Genomic DNA, 24,311 nt, shown 5'->3' on the forward strand with positions numbered 1-24,311 from the left:
TTGCTCTGGCTCATTCCTTTTACCTGTACCTCCTGGCCTTGAAGACTCTCATGACCTTTCTTACCACAGGGAGACACATTTCCCCATTGTCTCTGCCCTCCCAACTGCTTCTTCTCCTTCCTCTCTCTTTCTCCCCTTGCCACTCCCCTTCTCGTTCTCTGTGACCTCTTCCTTTAGGGGGAGGGAGTTCTTTGCCCTAGGCTCTCTTCTCATGTCATGCCCTCTCCTGAGTGATCTCACCTGCCCATACTGTCTTCTGTTCCATCTCTAGATGTTCTGTTCCAGGTTTTTGTTTGTCTTTATAAAGACATCTTTTGAGCTCCACACCTAAATGTGTATTCAAGTGCTGTGTTGCCTTGAATGAGAGTCCCCGTTATCTGTGGCATCTGAACACTCAGTCCCCAGTTAGTGGTGCTGTTGTGGCCCTGCTAGAGGAACTGTCTCAATAGGGGTGGCTTTCGAGGTCCCACTCTTCTAGTTTGCTCTCTCTGCTTCCTGTTTGTAGGTCAGGGTGTGAGTCCTCAGTGTCCTCCTGCCACATCTTTGCTCTGCTGTCATGGACTCTCAATCTTTGGAACCATAGGTAAAATGAACTCGTCTTCTCTAAGTTGCATTGGCCTGGTATTTTACCCCAAGAGCAAAAAAGGAACCAATACAAGTGCTTATTTTCAGCTGCTTTGTTGAAGGGAGTGGGGCCCCTTGTTCTGTCCCAGCCACCCTGCTAGCTTACACCTGAAATAACCACACAGAAACTGTATTCATTTAAACACTGCTTGGCCCATTATGTCTAACCTCTTCTTGGCCAGCTTTCACATCCTGATCTAATTAATTTCCACCAATCTGTGTATCACCACGAGGTTGTGACTTTCTGGGAAAGATTCTAACCAGCATCAGTCTCAGGCAGGAGCATCATGACATCTGCTACACTGCCCTTTTCTCCAGCATTCTGTTCTGTCTACTCTACCCACATAAGTTCCACCCTATCAAAAGGCCAAGGCAGTGTCTTTATTCAACCAATAAAAGCAACACATAAACAGAAGGACCTCCTACACCATATTCCCTTTTCTGTTTAAACAAAAAAAAAAAAGAAAGGCTTTCACTTTAACATAGTAAAATTACATATAACAGGTATCAAGCAAGAATTATAGCTACAATATTTATATCTATTTTATCTTTTACCATAACAAAGAAAAACTATATCTATTCTTCAACTCTATCAAAGACTCCAGAAGGATATAATATTACCTAAGTAAATGAGAAGTAAGTAACTTCCAAAACTCTAGAAATGACAGAGACATCTCACTGCCTGTACAGTCATCCAAAGTTCCTCTGTACCATTCGGGCATCCATCTTCAGCCTACATGTCCATCCATAGTCTCCAGCAGACATTTCCATGAAGCAGGAAATTTCAAAGGCAGTTCAGTCACTTTCTTCTGTGTCCTGCAGAATGTCTCACAGACTCTTATGAATCAGGAATCCTGAAGGATCATCTCACCTTTAGGCAAGTTCAGCAGTCCTCTCTTTGCAGGTTCTTGATGTTCAGTTTATGCAACAGTCCAGGCAAAAGCAGTTTCTTGCCCAAATGGCTATCAAACTCCATAAGGTGCCTCTTTGATGCCCATCTTCCTCTTGAAGTAGATTGGTGCTGCCAGGAGCAGACGTATCTCATTGTCATGAAAAGTCCTAATTTATTAAAACATTTTAAATGCCATATTCTGTAGTCTTTGAAAGATATGAAAAATGCCTATGTAACTGAAATATATCTCTATATATCTAAAAAGTCTAACTAACGTGACTACAAGCTTGACTATTATTGATGCTTAACAACCTATATTTCCTAATTATATATTCATTACATTTTTAAACAATAACTTAATTAAGATTAGAAATATGCATATAACAAAATTGACCTTAAACTTATATCAATAAATCAAGATTGATAACAATGCAAATTATTCATATCTATATCATATCTCCCTTTAAATGTAAATAATATCTGGGAATATACGTGCAGTTATTTCTTTCCAAACTGCTTTGTGCTGTATAGGGGCGTTGTTAATCAGGTCTTTCATGGTCTATCCTGTGTGCTAAGTTTATCCTAGTCAGCAGTTGGGCAAAGAAATTTTTGAGGGTGTTTACAACAGCCTTTTAGGAGGGCGTGGTCTATCGTAACATATTGGTCTAGAAGCAATCCGTAGGGTCTCATCCTCTGTGAAAACAAAAGAACCTCTTTTCCAAAGCATAATATCCTTAGTCCCAAATTCTGAAGTCATAATACCTTTATAATATACATGCTGGTTTAGCTTAGCCCATACAATGAAATATCTCTTTGTACTTAGCTTTTTTATATTAAAAAATTCAAAGAAAACACAATAAAATACATAATCTAGACTCTAAGTGAATTTTCTGTTTTTACTGGCTTATTTTTCTTTATTTTTTTTAAGCTATGACTATCTGTAATCTGCCTCTTTAAAGACTTTAACCCCCCCCCCCCTTTTTAAGCATTAACTTTATTTTATGGCTTTGTATATTTTTTTTTCTCTCCTAAGCCTAGGTACTTTATCTAACACTATGACCCATTTAGAGGTCTTTTATGTCTGTATCTGTCCTATTGCATTGTCTTCAATTTTCTACTGTCTTGAAGAGCTTTTGAAATGCTAAGCTCTTAAGAATCTAAGCTGCGACAATCCCAGGTCGAATACAGGTACTGCCTGCTTGCCCCGCCTAGTCCAACATGTTGGGGCTGCTTGTGCCTCTGAGTCACTTGTATCTCTAAGCCCTGGCACGCAATGTCCCCCTTTTAGGCACACCATAGAAATTTATTTACAAAACCCATCTAAATGCTCTGTCTCCTACAAAAGACAGAAGTTGTGCTAGGAGCATAGCCCAGAAAGCCAGCATTTTAAAACTGCACAGCTTTTTTTCTACTACAGCTGAATCAGAAAAATCTCTTTTAAAGCAGCTGCCAGCGAACAGCAGGAAGCTGTGTTAAACTCTATTCTTTTTGAAGCTCTCTCAGATTTTACTTGGAGTCATTTTATCATGTTGGAGTGCCAAACAGTTGAAGAGAGCAGGGCCCCTTATTCTGTCCCAGCTACCCTGCTAGCTTACACCCGAAATAGCCACACAGAAACTGTATTCATTTAAACACTGCCTGGCCCATTATGTCTAACCTCTTCTTGGCCAAGTCTCACATCCTGATCTAACCCATTTCCACCAATCTGTGTATCAACACGAGGTTGTGGCTTTCCAGGAAATATTCTAACCAGCGTCAGTCTCAGGCAGGAGCGTCAAGACTTCTGCCACACTGCCTTTCTTCCAAGCATTCTGTTCTGTGTACTCCACCGACATAAGTTCTGCCCTATCAAAAGGCCAAGGCAGTCTCTTTATTCAACCAATGAAAGCAACATACAAACAGAAGGACCTCCCACACCACTGTTTCACAGGTATTTCTGGCCCAGCATCCTAAAAACAAAAGCCCCTTGCCCAACCTGCTCCTCAGTTATTGGTATTACTCAGTATCATTTTATTTCCCTAGATATTGGAACATCCTCTGTTCCTCCTTACACATTCTGTTTATTGGAGAGGATGAAAGGACGGGATTCAGAGTGAAGTATCAGTTGTGTTTGCCCCTTCTGAGCCCACACACCCAGGCTGTTGAATTCCCCCAAAACAAGTGTGCTCCATCTCTAGTCAGGCTCCTCGTCCATCTTCACAAATGTGTCTTGAAATATTCATGAGTTTCTCTGTTTCATCTGCTGCCTTCTCTGTACTCAGGCAACCTAAACTCCCATTTTAAAGAGAAAATTACAGAGCACAGGGCAGTGCTCTGTTGACAGACCTTTCTGTCCTGCCCTGTCCCATAGCAGTCCAGTCCCAAAGAAAGACACACAGGACTACATTAATTATAAACTGGTTGGCCTATTAGCTCAGGCTTCTTATTAGCTCTTACATCCTACATTTTAACCCATAATTCTTTTCTGTGGTAGCCAGGTGGCTTGGTACCTTTATCATTGAGACTTTCTCATCTTGCCTCCTGTTCATCTGGGTGAGGACAGCCGACTGAATCTTTCCTCTTCCCAGAATTCTCTCGTTCTCGTTGCCCCAACTCTACTTCCTGCCTGGTTGCCCCGCCTATACTTCCTGCGTGGCTGCCCTGCCTATCCTTCCTTCCTGACTACTGGCCAATCAGCGTTTTACTAAAGCAATACAACTGATAAATCTTTCCAGGGTACAAGATCATGGTCCCACAGCAGTTCTCCACATGCACACCTGTGCCCTCTCCTTCACTGGGTAGGCAGCCGTCCTACTGCCCAATGCCAGTCATTCTGCCTCTCCTTTGTTCCTGCCCCTCATCGTCTGCTCCTTCATTTGTATCCCTAATCTCAGATTTATTCCTTGTTGATCAAAATCATTCGAAACTTAAACTTATCTCCATTCAAGTGACAATTGTATTTGTTTACTGTCCTACCTATCTTTCCATTTATACCAATTTTTAATGCTTATCTCTTACCCTTTTCTGCCACTTTAAACCAGATTAGTAAAATTTGGTTTATATTTCATCATTTGATTGAGCTTGCTCTTGAAAAAGTCATGAATAGCCGTTTAGTTGAATGAGTGAGCACCTTTCAGTCTTTACTTGCTGGATTCAGTAGTTTGTGATATATTTCAGTTACTTTCCGGATATCTTTTGGTTTTGTTTCAGTCTGGTGTCCCCCAGACTGCACCCTTACTTGGCATATTTTGTAAGTGACCCCCAATGACATGGCTGTTCTCAAGTAAGAGACATAGTTTCTGGGGTCATTGTGTTTCTTTAGACATTCATCTTCTCTTGGGTTCCAGGTAAATAGAAGGGGTAAGGAGGCATTTATAGCAGGTGTGGGGGAAAGACAGATTTTAATTTATTTTATCTGCCAATAATTAATTTTTATTGCCTTCTCTTATTAATATTTTGATATCACATACTTATTTTCAGGATATATTCCATTTTTATGGTATTTATAAATTTTTTTTCTTTTGAGAATTCCTTCTATTTTCTCTCTTCTCCCAAGCTTCAAAGATGAAAGTATTGTTTTTTTCAAGATTTCTCCTGTATAATTTTCCTGCTGCAGGCTGCTGTAGTAGTCAGGAGCAGCACGGGTGAGTCTCTCTCAGCACAGCTTTGTGAGAGCAATTGAAGAGCAGGCAGTGACCCCGTGTGCTGAGAGTAAAGGGACTTTAAGTATTGCTCATTCCTCTCCAGCTGCTCTTGCTGAGCCTTCTGATCCCTGGGGAAGATTGTGTTCCAGGCTGCTAGTTCATCATGTCAGCCATTTACCTGCAATCGTCTTCCATTTTTTCTAGCCCTTTTGGTGGGAAAGAGCCTGCTGATTAACAAGTAGCAGGAGAAGGGGAGTAGTGTAGTATGGAGGTTGTCTCTAGAGTCAGTCAGCCCTGACATGTCCTAGCAGAGTGACGCTGGGCTCTTGAAGCTGGACACTCTTCAACTGTGGAATGGGCATAGTAGTGTCTTGTGAGTCACTGAAGATAGAATAAGGTAACTGCAAAACTCTAGCTGACGGTATTCTAGACATGAAGTCAAATAAATGCTCCAAGTAATTTGAGGTAATAACTACTCAGGACTAGGAGAGTTAAAACAAAGTGTTGATGGCATCTGGGCAGTGAATGACGTGAGAGCTATCCAGTGGGGCAGGAAGACAAGGACCTACCAGGTGATTGAACAAGATCTGAGCCGTTTCCATTTCTCATGCTGCGTGTGATGAGACAGTCTGAAAATCTAGTCTGAAGTCTGATGTAGGGGCTGAAGAGGTGGCTCTGGTTCAGAGTACTTGCTGCTCTTATAGTGGACCTGCATCTGTTTGCAAGCACTGACATAGTCTTTCACAACCCCTTGTAACGCCATCTTCAGGAAGAAAAGGAACGTGAGTGAAGTTCCATGTTTTCATCAGACCGTGGAAAAGCCAGGTTGTAGGAGGACACCTGTGTTTGAGTTGCAAGTAAAGATGGTAAGGGGAAAAGAATATTATGAACAAGGTAACATTCTAGAAGTTTAACTCACTCTCCTGTGCATGGAACATTCAGAAGTTGACCTCAAAACTACTGACGGCTGACACAGGGTTGTGAGGAAAGGAGAACACAGGAACTGTGAGCTGTGGCTCTGTGGCCAATACAGCTTTGAAGGTGCAGACATCTCCGGTTTCAGATCTGCTCCCTGTCAGCTGCATGGCCTTGTCAAGTTCTTAAACCACTTACCTCTGAGCCTCAGCTCCTTGTCCCCACAGGAGGCGTAAGTCTATGTGTTTGCAGCTGAGTTTCAGGGACAGTGAGGAGGTGTGGGTCAGATGCCTTTCACTGTGCTTCAGTTTAGCCCCTGCCATGCTGGCCGAGCTTACTCCCTGGAGACTGACTGGGTGTTTGAGGCAGAGGAACATGGAGAAATCATCTTCGGCCTTCAAGACTGGTGTAATTGGTGATGCAGAGAGAAGGAAGTCACCAGGAAGAATTGGTTTGAGGAAGAGATTCTATATTCTATTTTAGGCACACTGAGTTTGAGACCCTGACAGGAGAGGCAAGGAGAATGTGTTAGCTCCCAGGGGTAAATTATGTATGAGCCACACTTGACTAGACTGATAGTTTTCTTTTGGTGGAGAGTATGGTTTCAGGAACGTCTTGTGCTTTGGTTCCCAGTATCTCTGGATGTCTGGGAGGAGATGCTTCATCCCGATACCCTTCAGAGCAGCCTCTTACTCTGAGACAGGTGTCTGGGATCTGGCCGCCTCCCCTGCCGCAGCTGCCTTACCGATGGCTGATGGCAGGAGGTTTATTCCCCTTCCTAGCTTCTCTTTGTTTCACATTAGTTGAAATTTTGATAAGGCAGTTTACTTTGTCATTTCGAAGTTCATTCTGAATCAAGCTCCCCACGCCTGTGCACAGGCTGATGCTGAAAGTGGGATTTTAATCAGTGCTATTTAAAGAAGTTCATTTGTAGGTAATTAAATAGCATGCTTGTTATTCCATATTTGATAGGGAATAAGAAAACTTCTTTAAAAACTTTTTAAATGCAATGAAAATTAATTATATGCCCTTTCTTTCTGAGTTCTTTTGCTAGATTATGTAGAAAATAGATTTTTTCCTTAAAAAAAATCAGTATCTGTACTTTCCTATATGTAAGATGGAAGACAGGAGGTATATTTAAGTTATAGCTTGTGTTTTTGGCTTCACCTAATTGGGGAGATTTTCATGTTAGTGGTTTTACTTGTTCCCAGGCCTGTACAGAAAGTAATCTTAGCTGTGCTGAGAACAGCTCTTCTCTAGGTAGTAGCCAGCATTTCAAATGGAGCATGTTTCAGAACAGCAGAGCCCTGATATTAGTAGCTACTAACTTACTTGATTTTAGGTCAGAAGTTGTCCAGATGTGTTGTGGAGCTGTGAGGCCACAGTGAATCCCATCTCATGGGGATGTTTATAGAGGAACTGTTAGGTTTTCTCTTGGTTCTTGAATACCTTCATAATCTCTATGTAATACTTTATCTTCTCGTTTTCTCTGGACCTGAATACCTTGCACATAATGAGACTCAGTGTGTATTTACTTTCAGTGACACTTGTCAGTGTATAATGTTGGTCTTTGGATGTATATCATTACCAAGATGAGACTCACTGCTGTAGAACTCTGTTACTAGTAGAGTGGTGTCATACATTTGATTGATGGGGGCTGGGCTCTGTGGAGGGAGATTGTAATGCCATGGGCTGGATCTTTTCTAAAGAACTCTTTCAGCCTTAAAATTGCAGAATTCTAGGAAATGGGCTTGGGCGTGGACACCTTTGGACAAAAGCATTGATTTGTTGTGATTGCAAATATTTATTGTTTGCCTTTTTGTGCTTTGTCAGAGAACAAAGATGATAAAGCAGGGATTGCAGACCTAAATAAACATTGCTGCCAGTATTCAGGAATCCTTGCTTTGACAGTGAGCAAATTCAAAATTCTGGGCTGAATCACAAATCTCATTTAGTAAGTGGGTTCACACATTTGGCAAAGACTTGTTGGGAGTGTTTAGTTCATCGTTGAACATCCTCCTGCTGGCTTCTTCTTCGTTCCTCTGTGTATACCTATTGTGTTAAATTCATTGTGTTCTATGAACTTTTTTCCAAATCTCTTCTCTCTCTTCTGTTTTAACAAGTAATTGTATGCTTTTTTTTGTTGCTGTTGTTGTTTTGTTTTTTTTCCGAGACAGGGTTTCTTCTCTGTGTCCTGCAACTTGCTCTGTAGACCAGGTTGCCCTTGAACTCATAGAGATCCACCTGCCTCTTCCTCCTGAGTGCTGGGATTAAAGGCATGAGCTATCACTGCCCAGCTGCAAATGATAATTCTTGGAGAACTGGTTTTGGCTTTCTTTATAGAAATGTCTCTTCCATTATTGAATTAAGACACCAACCAAAAAGCTGCCTCACTTTTCACTAGCCCAGGAGGCTGTTGTACACACATTGTCTGAGTTTGTTAACTTTTGTCTTTACCCATTTTTACTCAGGAATATGACTGTGATGGGTTTGATGCCAACCATTGTCAGTGTGGCTCCTTGTTTTCTTTCATATACTTTATTAATATAAGTTTATATACTTTCATGGCATTGAAATGCAGACAGTTGCCACTTAGTATTATTATCCATAGAATATTTTCCTCCTTTATGTTTTCAGGACTTTAGGGAATTTCTTTCTCATTTTGTGCTTGAGAGAATTGAGACGATTTTCTTGGTGTCCATCATAGAGAGGCCAGGGAACAAGGAAAGCTGATGTCCATGAAAACAGAAATACTAGAGTGAAGGATCCCATATCCTTTCAAGAATCTTTAACGTTTGGATTGTCACCCTGGTTTTCTAACCTGTCACATTGACCATTTTTTCTGATCCCTAAAGAACTGGACATACTTTAGGAAGGAAAGATTGGACATCTTCCCAGCAGGCTGCACTTCCCTCTGCTGGGTCGAGGTCTGTCTCTTCGGCAGAAGTGCTGTGGCCACTGTTTTCTCCCACGCAGCTGAGGCCCCTGCGCAGTCTTTACCTGTCTGGAAGGTATCTGGGCCTGCGGAAGGGGCTGAAATGTGTAGTTGGAAATGGCTTCCCCTCCGTGGTCACTTCACAAGAGTCACTTGTAGCTTTGCTGCCATTTTCCCCCTATCTCTCCTTCTCCAGTGACCACCAGTGAGCGGAGCCCCTGGCAATGTGATGACTAATTATTTTAGGAAGCCTGAGTAAGTCTCCATGGTCGCTGTAAACATCTAAACTTGAAATCTGTTTTGTGCAAAGCAAAGACAGTGTTTGCGCGCACCAAGGGAAAACTGGTGGTAGAAATTGCTGAACAATTTGCCTCTAACTGTAGTGAGAAATACTCTTTTTGGGAAATAAGATGGATCAATGTAATTCTTCTCTCCATGTAAAGCTGTTATTGAAGTAACAACTTATTGTATTTTGCAGTCCTAAAGTAAGAAATAAAGCATTTATGGCTTGGAATAAATTGAGAGCATCCTATTACCTGTAGTAGCAGGCAAGTTCATATTTTTTTTAAAACCTCAGGCAGTAACATCAACAGACTACTTCTTCTTCCTTATTTTCTAACCCAGAAGCTTCTAATTCATTTCTGTCAAAGAGCCTCCATTTTGCTTCTGAGTATGTCTTCAGGCCCCTTCCTGGTATGACTACATTTTGGAGCACCTCTTGTAAATTGTATTTACTATTAGTGCCTAGGAGGTACCTTGCTGTATAGACAGAGCATGGGCTGCCAACTGATGTACAGTTTGTTTTCTGTAGGTCTCTGGCTCACGTTCAGACTCTAGATCCATTAGGTATCTGGAAATCTCTGACACTAGAACAGTTCTTGGGCTCCGTGGTATCAGGTCAGAACTCCCTGCTTTGGTTTTGAAGAGTCCTGGTGCATACGGTGCTGCATGTGCCTGCTCACACAGTCTGAGGTCCTTCTGACCTGGCAGCATAACCCTGAGTGTGGGTTTTCATCCTTGCCCTTGGCTACACTGCAGAGCTGTCTCGGTTAATCTGCTGGTTCAGGATTGCCAGGTACTCATACAAGAATAACCTTCAGTTTCCCTTGAAGCATAAAGTGTGCCTTTTGAGCCCAGTGAGTCAATTTCCTGTTCAAACATTTGCCACTTATTTATTAACAAGTATTCATTGAGTTCCCACTGTCTGCAAGAGTCTGTGCTGTGGGTTTAGCAGGAGTAAATACTAGCAAATTATCCATTATTTAAAGAAGTTTATAATCCAGAAAGAAAGACAATATGGGAAGTTTCATGTGTGGTAGGTGAAAGCAGGGCTGGTTTTATATTTGGTCTTTTGTTTTTCTCCATATTGTGTTAGTTGTTCTTCATCACTATTACCCAAATAATAAACAGAAACAACTTGTAACAATAGACAGAAATTTTATTTTGAATTGCTGTTTCATGTGGGTTACAGTTCATCATGATGGGAAAGGCATGGCAGTGGGAACATATGGTAATGAATCAGAAGGCAAGAAAGAGCAGCTGGACCAAGGACAGGATCACTGTCAAAGACTGACCCCATAGTGAACCCTCATTCAGGTAGGCACCACCCCCTAAGGCATCATAGCTTTGAAAACAGCACCCCATGCTGGGAACTGTGTGTCTGAAACATGGACCTTTTAGAGATATTTCATATTTAAATCATAACATCTGGGAGAGAAAAAATGACCAAATTCTTAGAGGTCTGAACACATGTACCTTTTAGGAGAAGCAAAACAAGAAACATAAAGCAATATCAAAGGGATGATGGGAAATAAGGAAAACTTAACCCTTTTCCTCTATTATTTCTTTCTTTCTTTCTTCCTTTCTTTCTTTCCTTTTTTATCTATCTTTCTTTTATTGAAAACAGATTCTTTCCTCATACAATATATCCTGATTGTAGTTTCCCCTCCCTCTACTCCTCCCAGTTCTCCCTACCTCCCCTCTCCTTCGATTACTCCATTTCTGTCTCATTAGAAAAGAACAGACCTATAACAGATAACAACAAACATAACAAAATAAATGTAATAAAACAAAGCAAAAGCCATCATATCAAAATTGAACATGGCAACCCAATAGGGAGAAAAGAGTCCATGAATAGGCAAAATAGTCAGAGACCCACTTGTTCTCACGTTCAGGAATCCCATAAAATTACTAAGCTAATAGCTGTAGTATATATACAGAGGACCTGGTGCAGACCCATGTAGACCCTGTAATTGTTGCTTCAGTCTCTGTGAGTTCATATGTGCCTTGCTCAGTTGATTCAGACGGCCTTGTTCTCCTGGTGTCCTCTCTTCCCTCCATCTACTCTTTTGGCCTCCTCTTTCCAGGATTCCCTGAGCTCTGGGGGAAGGATCTGAGGGAGACCTCAAGTTTCCACTCTCTTTCCACATAATTTCTGGCTGGGGGGGGGTCCCTGCATCTGTTCCCATCTGCTGTAGGAGGAGACCTCTCTGATGTCTGGATAAGGCACCGACTGATCTATGAGTACAGCAGAGTATTATTAAGAATGGTTTTGTTGATTTTTGCTTTTTAGAACAGTCATGTTTGGTTTTACCCTTCAGTTGTTTCCTTAGCAATAGGAAGTGTGTAAGTGCAGGTTTTGAAGACTGGCCTCTCAGGCATCAGAGTCATGTAATGTGCTCTCACCACACATCGTGGAGAACTTTCTGTAATTAGACACATGACTGCATTCTGATAGAATGTTTCCATTTTTGGAAGCCAAACTCTTGCCTCTTATTTCCATTTGTGATATAATAGAGTATCTGATAGTGATATAAAAAATAGGGGACTTAGATAAAATAGTAGTAGAAGCAGCTAAACATCAAATTTAGCTTTGGCAAATGACCTGAGTAGTATCCTTTGGATAAGAAAATACAAGACACGTCTATTAGTTTCCTATTGTTACCTAATAACTTACAGTTTAACAAACCATTGATGTTTATCTTACTATTTTATGGGCTAAAGTCCAAGGGTTGATAGGCCTGCCATTCCTCCTGAGGCTCTCAGGGGAGAAGCTGCTTCCTAACTTTTCCAGCTTCACAACATTCCCGGGCTCATAGCCCCTTCCATCTTTAAAGCAGCAAGTGACCACCCTCCCAGAGTCATGTGAGTTCTGACCATGGTCAGAAAGGCTGCTCTGCCTAACAGAACTGAGGATTAATGCAAGATGTCCTCCCTGTCCTGAAGTCCTCAATTTCCCTGCATTTTCCTGTTGCTATGCGGGGTCACAGATCTTCAGGTTCTGGAAATTGGGCTGTAGGTGTTTCGGGGTCTAGGCCATTGTTCTGTCCACCAGAATGTGGGAATAGCTAGCAGAAGCTTTCCCTCAGAATGTATTTCCCTAATGTGCTTCTGATTTGCTATCAGGTCTTTAAGAAATCTTCACTATAGGTACCTCCCCAACCTAAGAACCTACCAATTCAGTTTGGGTCTTAATCTCTAGCAATGCTAATGCTGGATCTCTTTTGTTTGCTTTGATAGTGATAACCTGCTAAGAAGAGCAGCCTGTCAAGAAGCTCAGGTAAAGCCATTTCCTGTGATAAAATTAAGTCGTCCCTTATCTCCGTGGTGCAGGAGAGACAGCTCCTCCAAGGGACTCACATGGAGTCTCGCATCAATGTAGTTTGACTCTTCCCTCACCTCCAGATGGGTCAGGCTGTCAGCCAGTTCTGAGTAGGATGGGGAAGTCAGCCATCTGGTGAAGAGCGGTTCTGACACCCACCCTTTTAGACTTGTTTACTTCGGGATCACCCCCAAGAACACATAACTGGACTGGCTGAAGAGCTGGGAATTGGCGCCTGTTGAAGTTACCCCTGAAGATCTGGCTAAAGCCTGAATCATTCCTGATTGAATCGCCCCCAGGGATAACAGTTCAGAGCAGATGTTCCTCTGAGAGCCAAGTCTTGTTAAAGTTGTTTCCTCCTCCTTTTAAAGCCCGTCTCCCTGACATGGCTGATCCATGGCTTTGCATTGCTCTCCAGTTCCCTGGGATTCTGCTTTAGCATCGTTTCTCTGACTGTGGCGATGATAGTTGAATTGCAAACCTTTCAGATTTAAGACCCTGGTTTGCTCTCTTCCCAATGTGTAGTTTATACCCTGCTGTTCTGTGCCATTTAAGCTTATGACGTCAGAATTGTCTAGAGAGATGTGTGAAAGTTAAAATGACAAAGAGAACACATTTAGTAGAAGTGAGTGGCAGACCTCATGTTTGTTTCTGAAGTGTTTTCACTTCAATAGATACTATTAATAAATCCTTCTTTGGTTCTAAATATGCTCTAAGAATTTGATTTTATTTCTGCACAGATAGACCATCTAGTGTAGCTTAGAGTTGTTTAAAAATCAGTTTAAATAAACTTTAAATTTTCTTTTAAAGATCAGCATGGTAGTTTAAACCTATAATTCTAGCTTCTGGGAAGCTGAGGCAGGAAGAGTATCACAAGCTTACCTCCTGGGTTACATAATGAGTTTCAGGCCAGTCTGAACTGTACTATGAGACCCTCTTCCAAAAAATAAGCTTTTGGGTTATTTTTTTAATTGACCCAATATTTTTATAGCTGTTTCAGTCTCAGTATGCTACTCCAGTACATGTATGCAATACTTAATAATCAAATCCAGTAACTGTTGAATATAACTTAATATTGAGTTCCAGGTAGTTGTGCTGATACACCCTCCACTGCCTCTGTTCTGAATCCCATCCCTCATACTTTCCCAGGAATAAGGTCTTGTTGGGTACTTTCCCCATGTACTGACCTCCTTACTGTTCTAGTCCTCCACTCCCCTGCACCTGTTTAGCTCCTCCCCTGTGACTACGGTGGGTTGATCCTCACAGCTTTCTTGACTTTTCCTCTGTTCTTTTTACAGTCTAAATTACTGAATGGCTAAAATAAAAGTCATGTAATTCAACTCTAGTCTCACACTTAATCCATTATGGAACCTAGACCTAAGTTATAAGTATGGTTAGCAACTCTAGGAACTGAGAAATGAGGACAAGGAGGGGTAATTTAGTGCTGTGGCTCTGGAATCTGGTGTCTTATGGTTTCTATTGCTATGCAGAGACTCCATGACCACAGCAATTCTTATAACGGAGGACATTTAATTGGGGCTGCCTTACAGTTCAAAGGTTTAGTTCATTGTCATCATGGCAGGAAGCAGGGCAGCACTCAGATAGACATGATTCTGGAGAGGTAGCTGAGTTCTACATCTGGGTGGACAGACAGTAGGAAGAGAGGATCAGACAATAGAAAGAGATCACCATGCTGGGCCTGGATTGAGCATCTATAACCTCAAAGCTCACTCCCCCAACAAGGTCACATCTTCAGTAATGCCCTATCCTATCAGTCTGTGGGTGCCATTTTCATTCAGACAGCTGCATTCCATGCCCTAGCCCCCATAGGCTTGTAGCTGCATCACAATGCAAAGTGCATTTAGTCCAACTTCAAAAGTCCTGTAGTCTATCACAGTCTCAACCATGTCTGAAAGTCCACAGTCCAAAGTCTGTGATACTCATGGCAATCTCTTAACTATAAGCCCATGAAAAATCAAAATTTAAAAAAATGTAGATTACATACGTGTAACATGCAATGGCACAGGATATACATTCCCGTTCCAAAATGGAGGAAAGGGAGTATAGTGAGGAAATACAGGATCAAAGCAAGACTGAAAACCAGCTGGTAAACTCCAAACTCCGCATTTCCATGTTTGATATCAACGTGCTCTTCAGATCTTCAGCTCTCGATAGCTTTGTTGACTGAAAGACTGTTTTCTCTTGGGCTGGTTCAACTCCATGTCAGCAGCTTTCTTTGTCAGGTTTCCCATGGCTCTGGCATCTCCAACATCTTGGGTTTCCAGGGCAATCCAGGCTTCACCTTTACAGCTTCACACAATGACCTCTCTAGGCCTCCATGCAGGGATACCCTGGCATCCTGGCATCCGCAGCTTTCCTTAGTTGAGTAGGGAGATCCATAACTCATTTCTTCTATGCTTATCTTTAAAGCCAGAACTATGTGACCGAAGCTGCCAAGTTCTGCTGCTTGCTGGGGCTGGAAAATGGCCCCTTGTTGAAATTCATTTTCACTAGCTTTCTGTTTTCAATAGTTTCCTTCACTGCCTAAGCTTGACTGTCCTGGAACTTCCTCTGTATGCCAGGCTGGCCTTGAACTCTGAAACCCACCAGCCTTTACTTCCCCAAGACCAAGGCATCTCTTAGAAAGGAAACCATTTAATTTGGGCAGGCTTACAGTTCAGAGATTTAGTCCACTGTCATGGTGGGAACTATGGCAGCACTCAGGGAGACATGGTGCTGGAGAGATGGCTGAGAGTTCTACATCCAGATTGGCAGGCTGCAGGAAGAGTGTGCCACATGGGGGCCTGGCTTGAGCACCTGAAACCTCAAAGCCCACCCCCTAGTAACCCACTTCCTCCAACAAGCCAACCTCCAATAATGCCACTCCCTCTAAGTCTAAGGGGGCAATTTTCATTCAGACCACCACAGATAGTGAAATTCTAAAATGGAGTAGAACCAACCAAATTATGATATTTGGAGATTTTGCAGCAAAATTTCAAGATCTGAGTAAGTGTAAAAAGAAAACAGAATTGATGATGGGCCAGGTAGTTGTTTTTATAAAGAAAATATCTTTTTGAAGTATTTGGAAAGGTAGGTGTGTGTGTGTGTGTGTGCATGTCTGTGCACTTATGTCTTTGTGAGCCAGAGGTTAGGATTGGTATGTCATCCTCAGTAGATTTCCCACCTAATTTCCGATTCATTGTTTCTTACTGAACTCAGAGCTTGCTGTTCCAGCCAGACCCGCTGCCCCTAGGACCTACCTGTTCACCTCCCGGCTCTGGGGCTGTAGACTACATTGACACTCTCCACTTTCCACCTGGATGCTGGGGATTGAGCTCAGTTCCTTAGGCTTGCACAACAAGTGCTTTATTCTTCCTTTCCCCACTGAGCCCTCTCCTCAGCTCAGAGGGTGTTTATTTAGAAGCAAGAATGGACAAACAGGAGGGTGGTAGATTTAGAATGAGTTATTTAATACAGTATCTTTGTATAACTTTTTTCTCTAATCTTTACTTTTTAATTCTCTTCTAGAATTCTGCTGTCATAGCCCAGCTTTGTTTCTTCTTCCCCTCCTGAGACAGGGTTTCTTTGTGTAACAGCCTGGCTGTCCTGGAACTCAGTTTGTAGACTACGCTAGTCTTGAACTCACAGATATCCACCTGCCTCTGCCTCCCAAGTGCTGGGATTCAAGGCATGCACCAACACCGCCCAGCTCACGTTTCTGCTCTTCCTATCGTTCTCCCCAGCTCTCAGCTCCAGACAGCACAGTCTGAGCTGCCTTCCTGTTGCCGGTTTGAATGCTCACATTTACTTCTCTGCTTCTTGAGTCCACTCAGCCTTAGACCAGTGGAGTGGAAAAGGCTTGAGTAATGGGTTTCTTTTGTGTATGCAGATGTGAAAATTCACTGGTAACATAGATTTTGACAGCTGTGGGGAAGGATAAGTTTTAGTAATGAACTGGAAGAGAAAGGATTGTCCACTGAAAACTGAAGCCACATGGGTTAAACTTCCCTTCTCATAGCCTGTGGCCTTGCATATTGTATGCTTGTAATAAAGTCAGCAATATTTTCTAGAAGATACTGCCTCTGGTAAGTGAAGCAAGGTTTTTATCCTAACATAAAATGGCTTACTGTCACTGAATAGCAGTGTCCCTGTGTTACGTTGCTTGTGGATTCTATTATGGAGATCATGAATGAACTTTTGTTCTTTGGCCAGAAGTAAATTCTTTAGGGGTTGAAAAAATGTAGGTGATGATCATATAATTAATATGTGATAATTATTCAGATATTCATCTGAGTAAAAGGTGTTGTAATTAGGAGCGGGCTGCATCCCGCCACCCGGCTAGCTTACACCCGAAATAATTATACAGAAATTGTATTCATTTAAACACTGCCTGGCCCATTAGTTCTACTCTCTTATTATCTAATTCTCACATCTTGATTAACCCATTTCTATTAATCTATGTTCACCATGAGGTCATGGCTTACAAGAAAGATTCTAACCAGTGTCAGTCCCAGGCAGGAGCTTCATGGTGTCTGCCACACTTCCCTTCTTTTCAGCATTCTGTTCTGTATACTCCGCCCACCTAAGGGCTGCCCTATCAAAAGGCCAAGGTAGCTTCTTTATTCAACCAATGAAATCAACACAAATACAGAAGGACCTCCTACACCATTTCCCCTTTTCTGTTTAAACAAAAAAAGAAAGGCTTTAATTTTAACATAGTAAAATTACATATAACAAAAGTTATCAAGCAAGAATTACAGTTACAATATTTAGATATATTTTATCTTTTATCATAACAAAGAAAAACTATAACTATAACTAACCATTCTTTAACTCATCAAAGACTCCAGAAGGATATAATATTACCTAAGTAAACAAGAAGTAAGCAACTTCCAAAACTCTAGAAATGACAGAGACATCTCACTGCCTATACAGTCATCCAAAGTTCCTCTGTACCGTTGGGGCATCCATATTCAGCCTACATGTCCATAGTCTCCAGCGGACATTTCCATGAAGCAGGAAATTTCAAAAGCAGTTCAATCACTTTCTTCTGTGTCCTGCAGAATGTCTCACAGACTCTTATGAATCAGGAATCCTGAAGGATCATCTCACCTTTAGGCAAGTTCAGCAGTCCTCTCTTTGCAGGTTCTTGATGTTCAGTTTGTGCAACAGTCCAGGCAAAAGCAGTTTCTTGCTCTAATAGCTAATCAACTCCATAAGGAACCTCTTTGATGCCCATCTTCCTCTTGAAGTAGATTGGTGCTGCCAGGAGCAGACGTGTCTCATTGTCATGAAAAGTCCTAATTTATTAAAACATTTTAAATGCCATATTCTGTAGTCTTTGAAAGATATGAAGAATGCCTATGTAACTGAAATATATCTCTATATATCTAAAAAATCTAACTAACGTGACTACAAGCTTGACTATTATTGATGATTATCCATTAACAACCTATATTTCCTAATTATATATTCTTATTCTTTTCAGGTGTTTGGTAACCACCTCATTTCTCCCAACACACACGTGAAGAGAGCCACAGTCTTTCTCAATCCTGCGGCCTGCAAATGGTATTTTAGCTTCTGAGTTATTCTCAAAGTGGAAGTAGCAGGTTCCTGTGAAGTAACCATAGGTGATCCGACCTTCAACAAACACCGAGGCTTTGTGTCAGCTTGGGAGTGATCCTCTTGGGAGTGATCCTCTTGGGAGTGATCCTCTTGGGAGTGATTGTTGCCCTGCTTTACTAATTGTGTCAGGCTGTCACCATAGACAGAGATGTACAGAGATGACCAAGAGCACTGTGGACTCAGGAGGACAGTGTGCTCTTTCCAGAGAAGGGAATCCTCAGCTGGTCCTGGAGCAGCATGTTCATTATTCCCAAACGAGGATGTGGCCTATAGGGCAGTGATAGGGAGAAGAATGACCGTGTGCCTCAGGGATTGTGCGGAGGGAATTCAGTGTGAGGAAAGCTGGGCTTTTGTTTACAATGCTGTCTTTTTTGGTCGTGTGTACTCAATGAAATGGAGGGGTATTGTGAAGGCGAGGAGAGGGTGCGGAGGAATCAAAGTGATTATAAGTGAGGGGAAAATGCAGAACAGAAAAAAGAAAGTGTACAGTGTTAGTTAGGCAGTTGGGGAGATCAATACAAAGACACTGACCATTTTGGAAAAAAGCAATTTAAGATTTACATTTTATAAAATCGAATGAAAGAATTGAAGAGGAAAAAAATGATGCCTATTGTTTTCCCAGTGTCTAGATCAGTTGTGCTTTCTGAGTCTTGAGTAATTTGTGAATATTTATTAGGTTGGATGCTATAAAATTGAAGTCACATGACATTGGTGATGAGTAGTTGGGGTCGTGTTTTAAATGTCCAGGCAAAATGTGGAGCAAAAAGGAGCCGGGGCCCCAAAGTCAGTTTGGGGGATATCTATGATCTTTTGGGGAAGCTTGAGCTTGACTCCACACTAAGTGGTGTATGCACCCGTTCCGTAAATTGTGCCTGATTAAGTAGATTAACCTTGCTTAATAGACTACTGCTAAGCTTGGTTTAGGCCTCTCCCCTTCTTCATAAATACCAGGTTTCACATCAGTAATAAACCATATGCTAGGTCCTTAAACAGCAGAGCCAAAATACCCAGTCCATCAGTCACTGTGACCTGGCGAAAGCAGGAGAGAGTTCAGTGTGTATGCGTGTGCATGTGTGTGCGTGCGTGCCTGTGTGTGTGTGTTGTTCTGCTTCTTGAATATTCCTTTTTTCACAAACGTGTGTGTGTGTGTGTTGCATGCATATGTGTGGGCACATGTGTGCACATGTTTATAGAGGCCTGAGGTTGATGTAGGGACTGTCTTCAGTTGCTCTTCCACTTTATTCATTGAGGTAAAGTCTCTCAATCAAACTCAGAGCTTGCCAATATATCTGCTGTGGGGATCCCAGCCCTGTCTTCAGAGGCCTGGCTGCTATCACATCCACTGGGCACTTACGTGAGTTTTGGGATCAGAACTCCAGGTCTTCACACTTGAGCTTTTTCAGGTGCCTTAGCTATTGAGCCTTCGCTCCAGCCCCGATTTAAATTTTTGAAGTTAAAGCAGATTCTTGTTTGCAAGTATAATACTTTATCTAAAGGCAGGTTAAGATGCTGCCACAGATGGCCTTTCCTGAGTGCATTTCTTCCTATAACAAGGTAGATCTCCACATGCATGTAGGACACAGTTACTCTTAAACTCTCCAGCTCTTTTTGTTTCAAAGTTTTTACTAGTTAATGGCACGGTTTTTGTCATCATGTCCATGCACTAACACAATGTATAATTTATTGTGCAGCTATCTCATTATGTAGGACTGGTTTAAAACTTCAGGAAATAGCTTGGATTTGCAGAGGAGCTGGTACCATTGTTTTTGTGTGTTGTACTTCAAGTCCTGCATCAGGGAGCTGTGAGGCAGTCATGGGTGAGCAGTGATCCCGCAAAATGAATGCAGTGATGATGTGCATGTTGACTCCACATGGGAAGAGTGTATGTTGCTGGATGCTTCACAGAGGAATCTACAAAGATGTGATGCTGGAGACGTACAGGAACCTCACTACTATAGGATACAGTTGGGAAGACCATAATACTGATGAATGTTGTCAATGTTCTAGAAAACATGAAAGAAGTCATACTGGAGAGACACCCTATGAATATAATCAGTGTCGTAAAGCCTTTACACGACGCAAAAGTCTTCAAAGACATAAAAGAAGTCATACTGGAGAGGAACCCTATGAATGCAATCAATGTGATAAAGCTTTTACAGAACGCCGAAATCTTCAAATACATAAAAGAATTTATACTGGAGAGAAACCATATGTATGCAATCAATGTGGTAAAGACTTTATACAACATAGTCATCTTCAAAGACATAAAAAAACACATACTGGAGAGAAACCTTATGAATGTAATCAGTGTGGTAAAGCCTTTGCATGTCACAGAAATCTTGCAATACATAGAAGAACACACACTGGAGAGAAACCCTATGAATGTAATCAATGTGGTAAAATCAATGTCTGTAAAAGCCTTTATATAACGCAGAAGTCTTCAAATACATAAAAGAATTCATACTGGAGAGAAACCGTATGAATGTAATCAATGTGGTAAAGCCTTTACACAACATAGTCATAGTCAACTTCAAAGACAAAAGAACACATACTGGAGAGAAACCTTATGAATGTAATCAGTGTGGTAAAGCCTTTACCCAGTTATCTTCAAAGCCATAGAAGAACACACACTGAAGATAAACCCTATGAATGTAATCAATGTGGGAAAGCCTTTGCATGACACCGTTATCTTCAGATACATAAAAGAACACATACTGGAGAGAAACCCTATGGATGTTATCAGTGCACATCACAGAAATCTTGCAGTACATAGAAGAACATACACTGGAAAGAAACCCTATGAATGTAATCAGTGTGGCAAACTATTTACAATAATTGATAGTCTTCAAAATAATGAGAAAAAGTCATACTGCAGAGAAAACAAAAATATAGTGATTGTGGTAAAATTATGTACTTTAGACAAGAGTAAAATTTTTGTGTACAGTAAACATTTGAAAAACAGTTACTATGACAGTAGTCTTTGAGTACCTGTAAAAAATAATGAGGTCTTATTATTTTAAAGTATTTGGTAAGATCTTTATACAACAAACTTGAATTCAGTGACACAAGCGTATTTTGTAGAAAAAAATTGACAGTGGCAAAAATCTATTCAAACTTTATAGTGTCCATTGTTTACAGTGTTTGCTCCCACAGACTCATGGAAAAATGAATTTATGAACCCTTATGTGTTGATTAAAAGAGTCAGTGAAAGAAACACATGGTGATCCTGAAACCAGAACCAGTAAAAAACCTACACTTTGGCCCTGGAACCAAGGTAAAAGAAACAATCTCTACCTCTGAACAACTGAGTGTGAACCCAACCAATCCCCAAGCAGGAAAACCAATGAATTCCTGAACACAAACTCCAGCAAATCTCTGAGCTGTTCAAACTGAGGGATTGAGATCTTACCAATCCCCACCCTAAAAATTTCCCTGGAAAATCTCCAACCCTAAGAAGCACCATATAAAACTTGTGCTTACTCAGTTGACAGTTGTCCTTTTTCACTCTGGCAGACACAGGTAATCTGGATTTTTTTCCTCCCAAATAAATCTCTTGAATGAGTTTTGGGTGAAGATTTACTTTTGCTGGAATAAAGCAGAATCTCTGCTTGGAAACTTACTAGTGGAGCAGAGCATAGGAGAAACGGTCACCTCTGCTGGGAAACTCCATTAGGGCAGCAGAGCAGAAGTAGCGACCTTTTGCTGGACCCAGAGCAGATGGCTACATTTCTGTAGGTGTTTCCTCATTATTTGAGTAAGGTAAAGAAGTAACAACTTGGTCCAAAGCTAAGATGAAATGGACATCTCTCCTGGGACCGGCTCTTAGCAGGGTGGAACAGAACCCAGTTGTAAGGTCTCTATTGGAGGAGAGCAGGATAGACACATTCTATAGGTAGACCATTCCCCACCAGAACACAGCTTCAGGAATAACCTCACTTCTCAACAGTCAAGATGTCTTCCTCCTCACCATTAGGTATTCATGATACCTTCACTTCACAGCTGTTAGTATAGCCTGACTTACAACAGTCAGGTTGCCTTTTGCTTCAATGCTGTAGGTAACCAGGATACCTTTCCTCAACAGCTTCAGGTATAGCCTGAGTTCCAAACTTAAAGCTCCTAAGTCTCCACCCCATCAGTCCCTGGTTGTAGTCTGAGGCCACTTGTTCATTTCCTGGCTGGCCAGACTCATGAAATAATCACACAGAAACTGTATTATTTAAATCACTGCTTGACCAATAACTTAAGCCATATTGCTAGCTAGCTCTTGTATCTTATATTAAAACCTTTCTATGATTTTATATTTTACCATGAGGCTCATGGCCTACCAGCAGGGTTCTGACTGGCAACTCTCATCTTCCTCCTCTGGCAGCTCCATGGCTTCTTATTGGCTCCACCTACTCTCTCTATCTCTTCCAGCCTGGCAATATTTGCCATTGGTCAAAAGCAGCTTCTTTATTAACCAATAAAATTAATACATATATAGAAGGACTTCCCACACCATCTGGTACCTGCCTTCCTGGCAGGAATACGGATATTTTAAAAGACATTTATTTCTTTCCCTTTGCTTAACAATTAGAGAAGCAGTAGACACCAGGGAATTCTAATTTCTAATTTCATTATGGGAAAAGATTTTACTAATGTAAATAGATCAGGAAAGACAAGGTATAAATCCGAAAGTTTAAGTAAGGTGGTTTAAACACCTTACAATTCTGTCCAAAAGTCAGAATTATGTGTTATTATGATGATATTATTGTATTTTACAGAATAGTTACTGATTTATAATATGTAGAAAGACTTGTTTGGCATATTGAAACTGCTGAATGTATGCCAGATGATGCAGATTTGGTATTATTATTTATTCAATTTCAAGAAATAATCGGGAATAAGAGTTATCCCATTTGGGTCTCCAGGCCCTGTAGCACAAAATAATGATGAAATTAATAGGAAATGTGCTGAAGCACTCAGAATGTCATAAAAATATTTCAATGGGAAAGGTTTAAAAAAGACTTTTCTACCATGTGGCAACAAGCCAGGTAAATTATAAGGGAAATATCCTACTTGTTCTTTATACTGTAAGGACATGGAAAACTTTAAAAAGCTTTGCTTGGTTAAGGAGCTGATTAAGACACATGCCTTGAGCTCTTTTCACCATTGTAGGAGTTAGTTGGAAAAACCAACTATTCCTGACAGCTGGCCATCCAGCTTTGTGGTCTAGACAGGAGCAGAAATAACTGCTTGGGGTGGGGGGAGGGTGGGAGCATGCACAGAAGCAGAAGTAGCTGCTTAAAGTCTCCAAGATGATGATGGAACCCCCACAAGGAAGATTCCAACAGGACTATGATAATACCACTGAGCTGAAAAACACTGCCTAAAGATCACCTTTGGACTACAAACTGCTCAGAACAATTTTGAGGTGGCTAGCTGAAATGACCCAGCCTCACAGACAAGCCCTGCACGTTTTCATTATGCAGAGACTGGGCAACAAGTGATGCAGCTGCCACTCCCAGGACTTGACTATCAACCCAACATTTTCTTTTCAGGATCCCCTAAATATGTCATCACCACACTGCAGGAAGTAAATTTAAGAACTCAAGACCCACATTTCCAAGAGGTGGGCTGGGTGGTTTCTGGCCTTTCACTGGGTTATGGATATTTGTGAATTTTTAGGGGGCTTGGTTACAAGTTGCTATTGCTAATGGTCAGAAAAAAAGCTAAATGAAAGTGATTAAATTTGGGAGTCTGGTTTTCAAAACAATAAATGGGGATACAGACATGATAGAATAAAAGAGTAGATTTTTGAAACTACTCTGAAAAATAGGGGGATATAAAAATAGGATTTAAAAGGTAGATTATTGAATCTACTTTTAAACCTAAAAAGCAACTACTAGTTTTAAATATTTTACATTGGCTTGGAACTTTGTATATTGATACAAATTTTAGGTTATTTTTGTTAGGGAATATTGTACATAGATTTTTTTTATCTTGTTCAAGATATTGTACATATACAGCTCATTTAACAATGTAATGCAAATTTATAGTCCTTGAAAATTAGTATTACAAACTATTTAGGATAATGAAGTAATACATGTTAGTAGT

The 24,311-nt window shown here is 41.1% G+C and overlaps 2 protein-coding genes across 2 annotated transcripts in view; both read left to right on the top strand.

Moving 5' to 3' along the window:
• LOC142838318 (acylglycerol kinase, mitochondrial-like) overlaps window positions 1–24,311 on the top strand; it is a 70,616-nt gene that overhangs the window by 7,900 nt on the left and 38,405 nt on the right. The window contains exons 2-3 of the mRNA XM_075953683.1: window positions 12,509–12,548; window positions 18,079–18,158. The gene's annotated coding sequence lies outside the window, so the exon portion shown is untranslated. The remainder of the gene's footprint in view (window positions 1–12,508; window positions 12,549–18,078; window positions 18,159–24,311) is intronic.
• LOC142838292 (uncharacterized) lies at window positions 19,981–21,152 on the top strand. The gene has a single exon (XM_075953647.1). It carries the CDS (start codon window positions 20,053–20,055, stop codon window positions 20,665–20,667), a length of 615 nt encoding a protein of 204 aa, XP_075809762.1. The 5' UTR covers window positions 19,981–20,052; the 3' UTR covers window positions 20,668–21,152.

This window comes from Microtus pennsylvanicus, chromosome 19 (genome assembly GCF_037038515.1).
Source record: "Microtus pennsylvanicus isolate mMicPen1 chromosome 19, mMicPen1.hap1, whole genome shotgun sequence".
Taxonomy (NCBI): Eukaryota; Metazoa; Chordata; class Mammalia; order Rodentia; family Cricetidae; genus Microtus; species Microtus pennsylvanicus.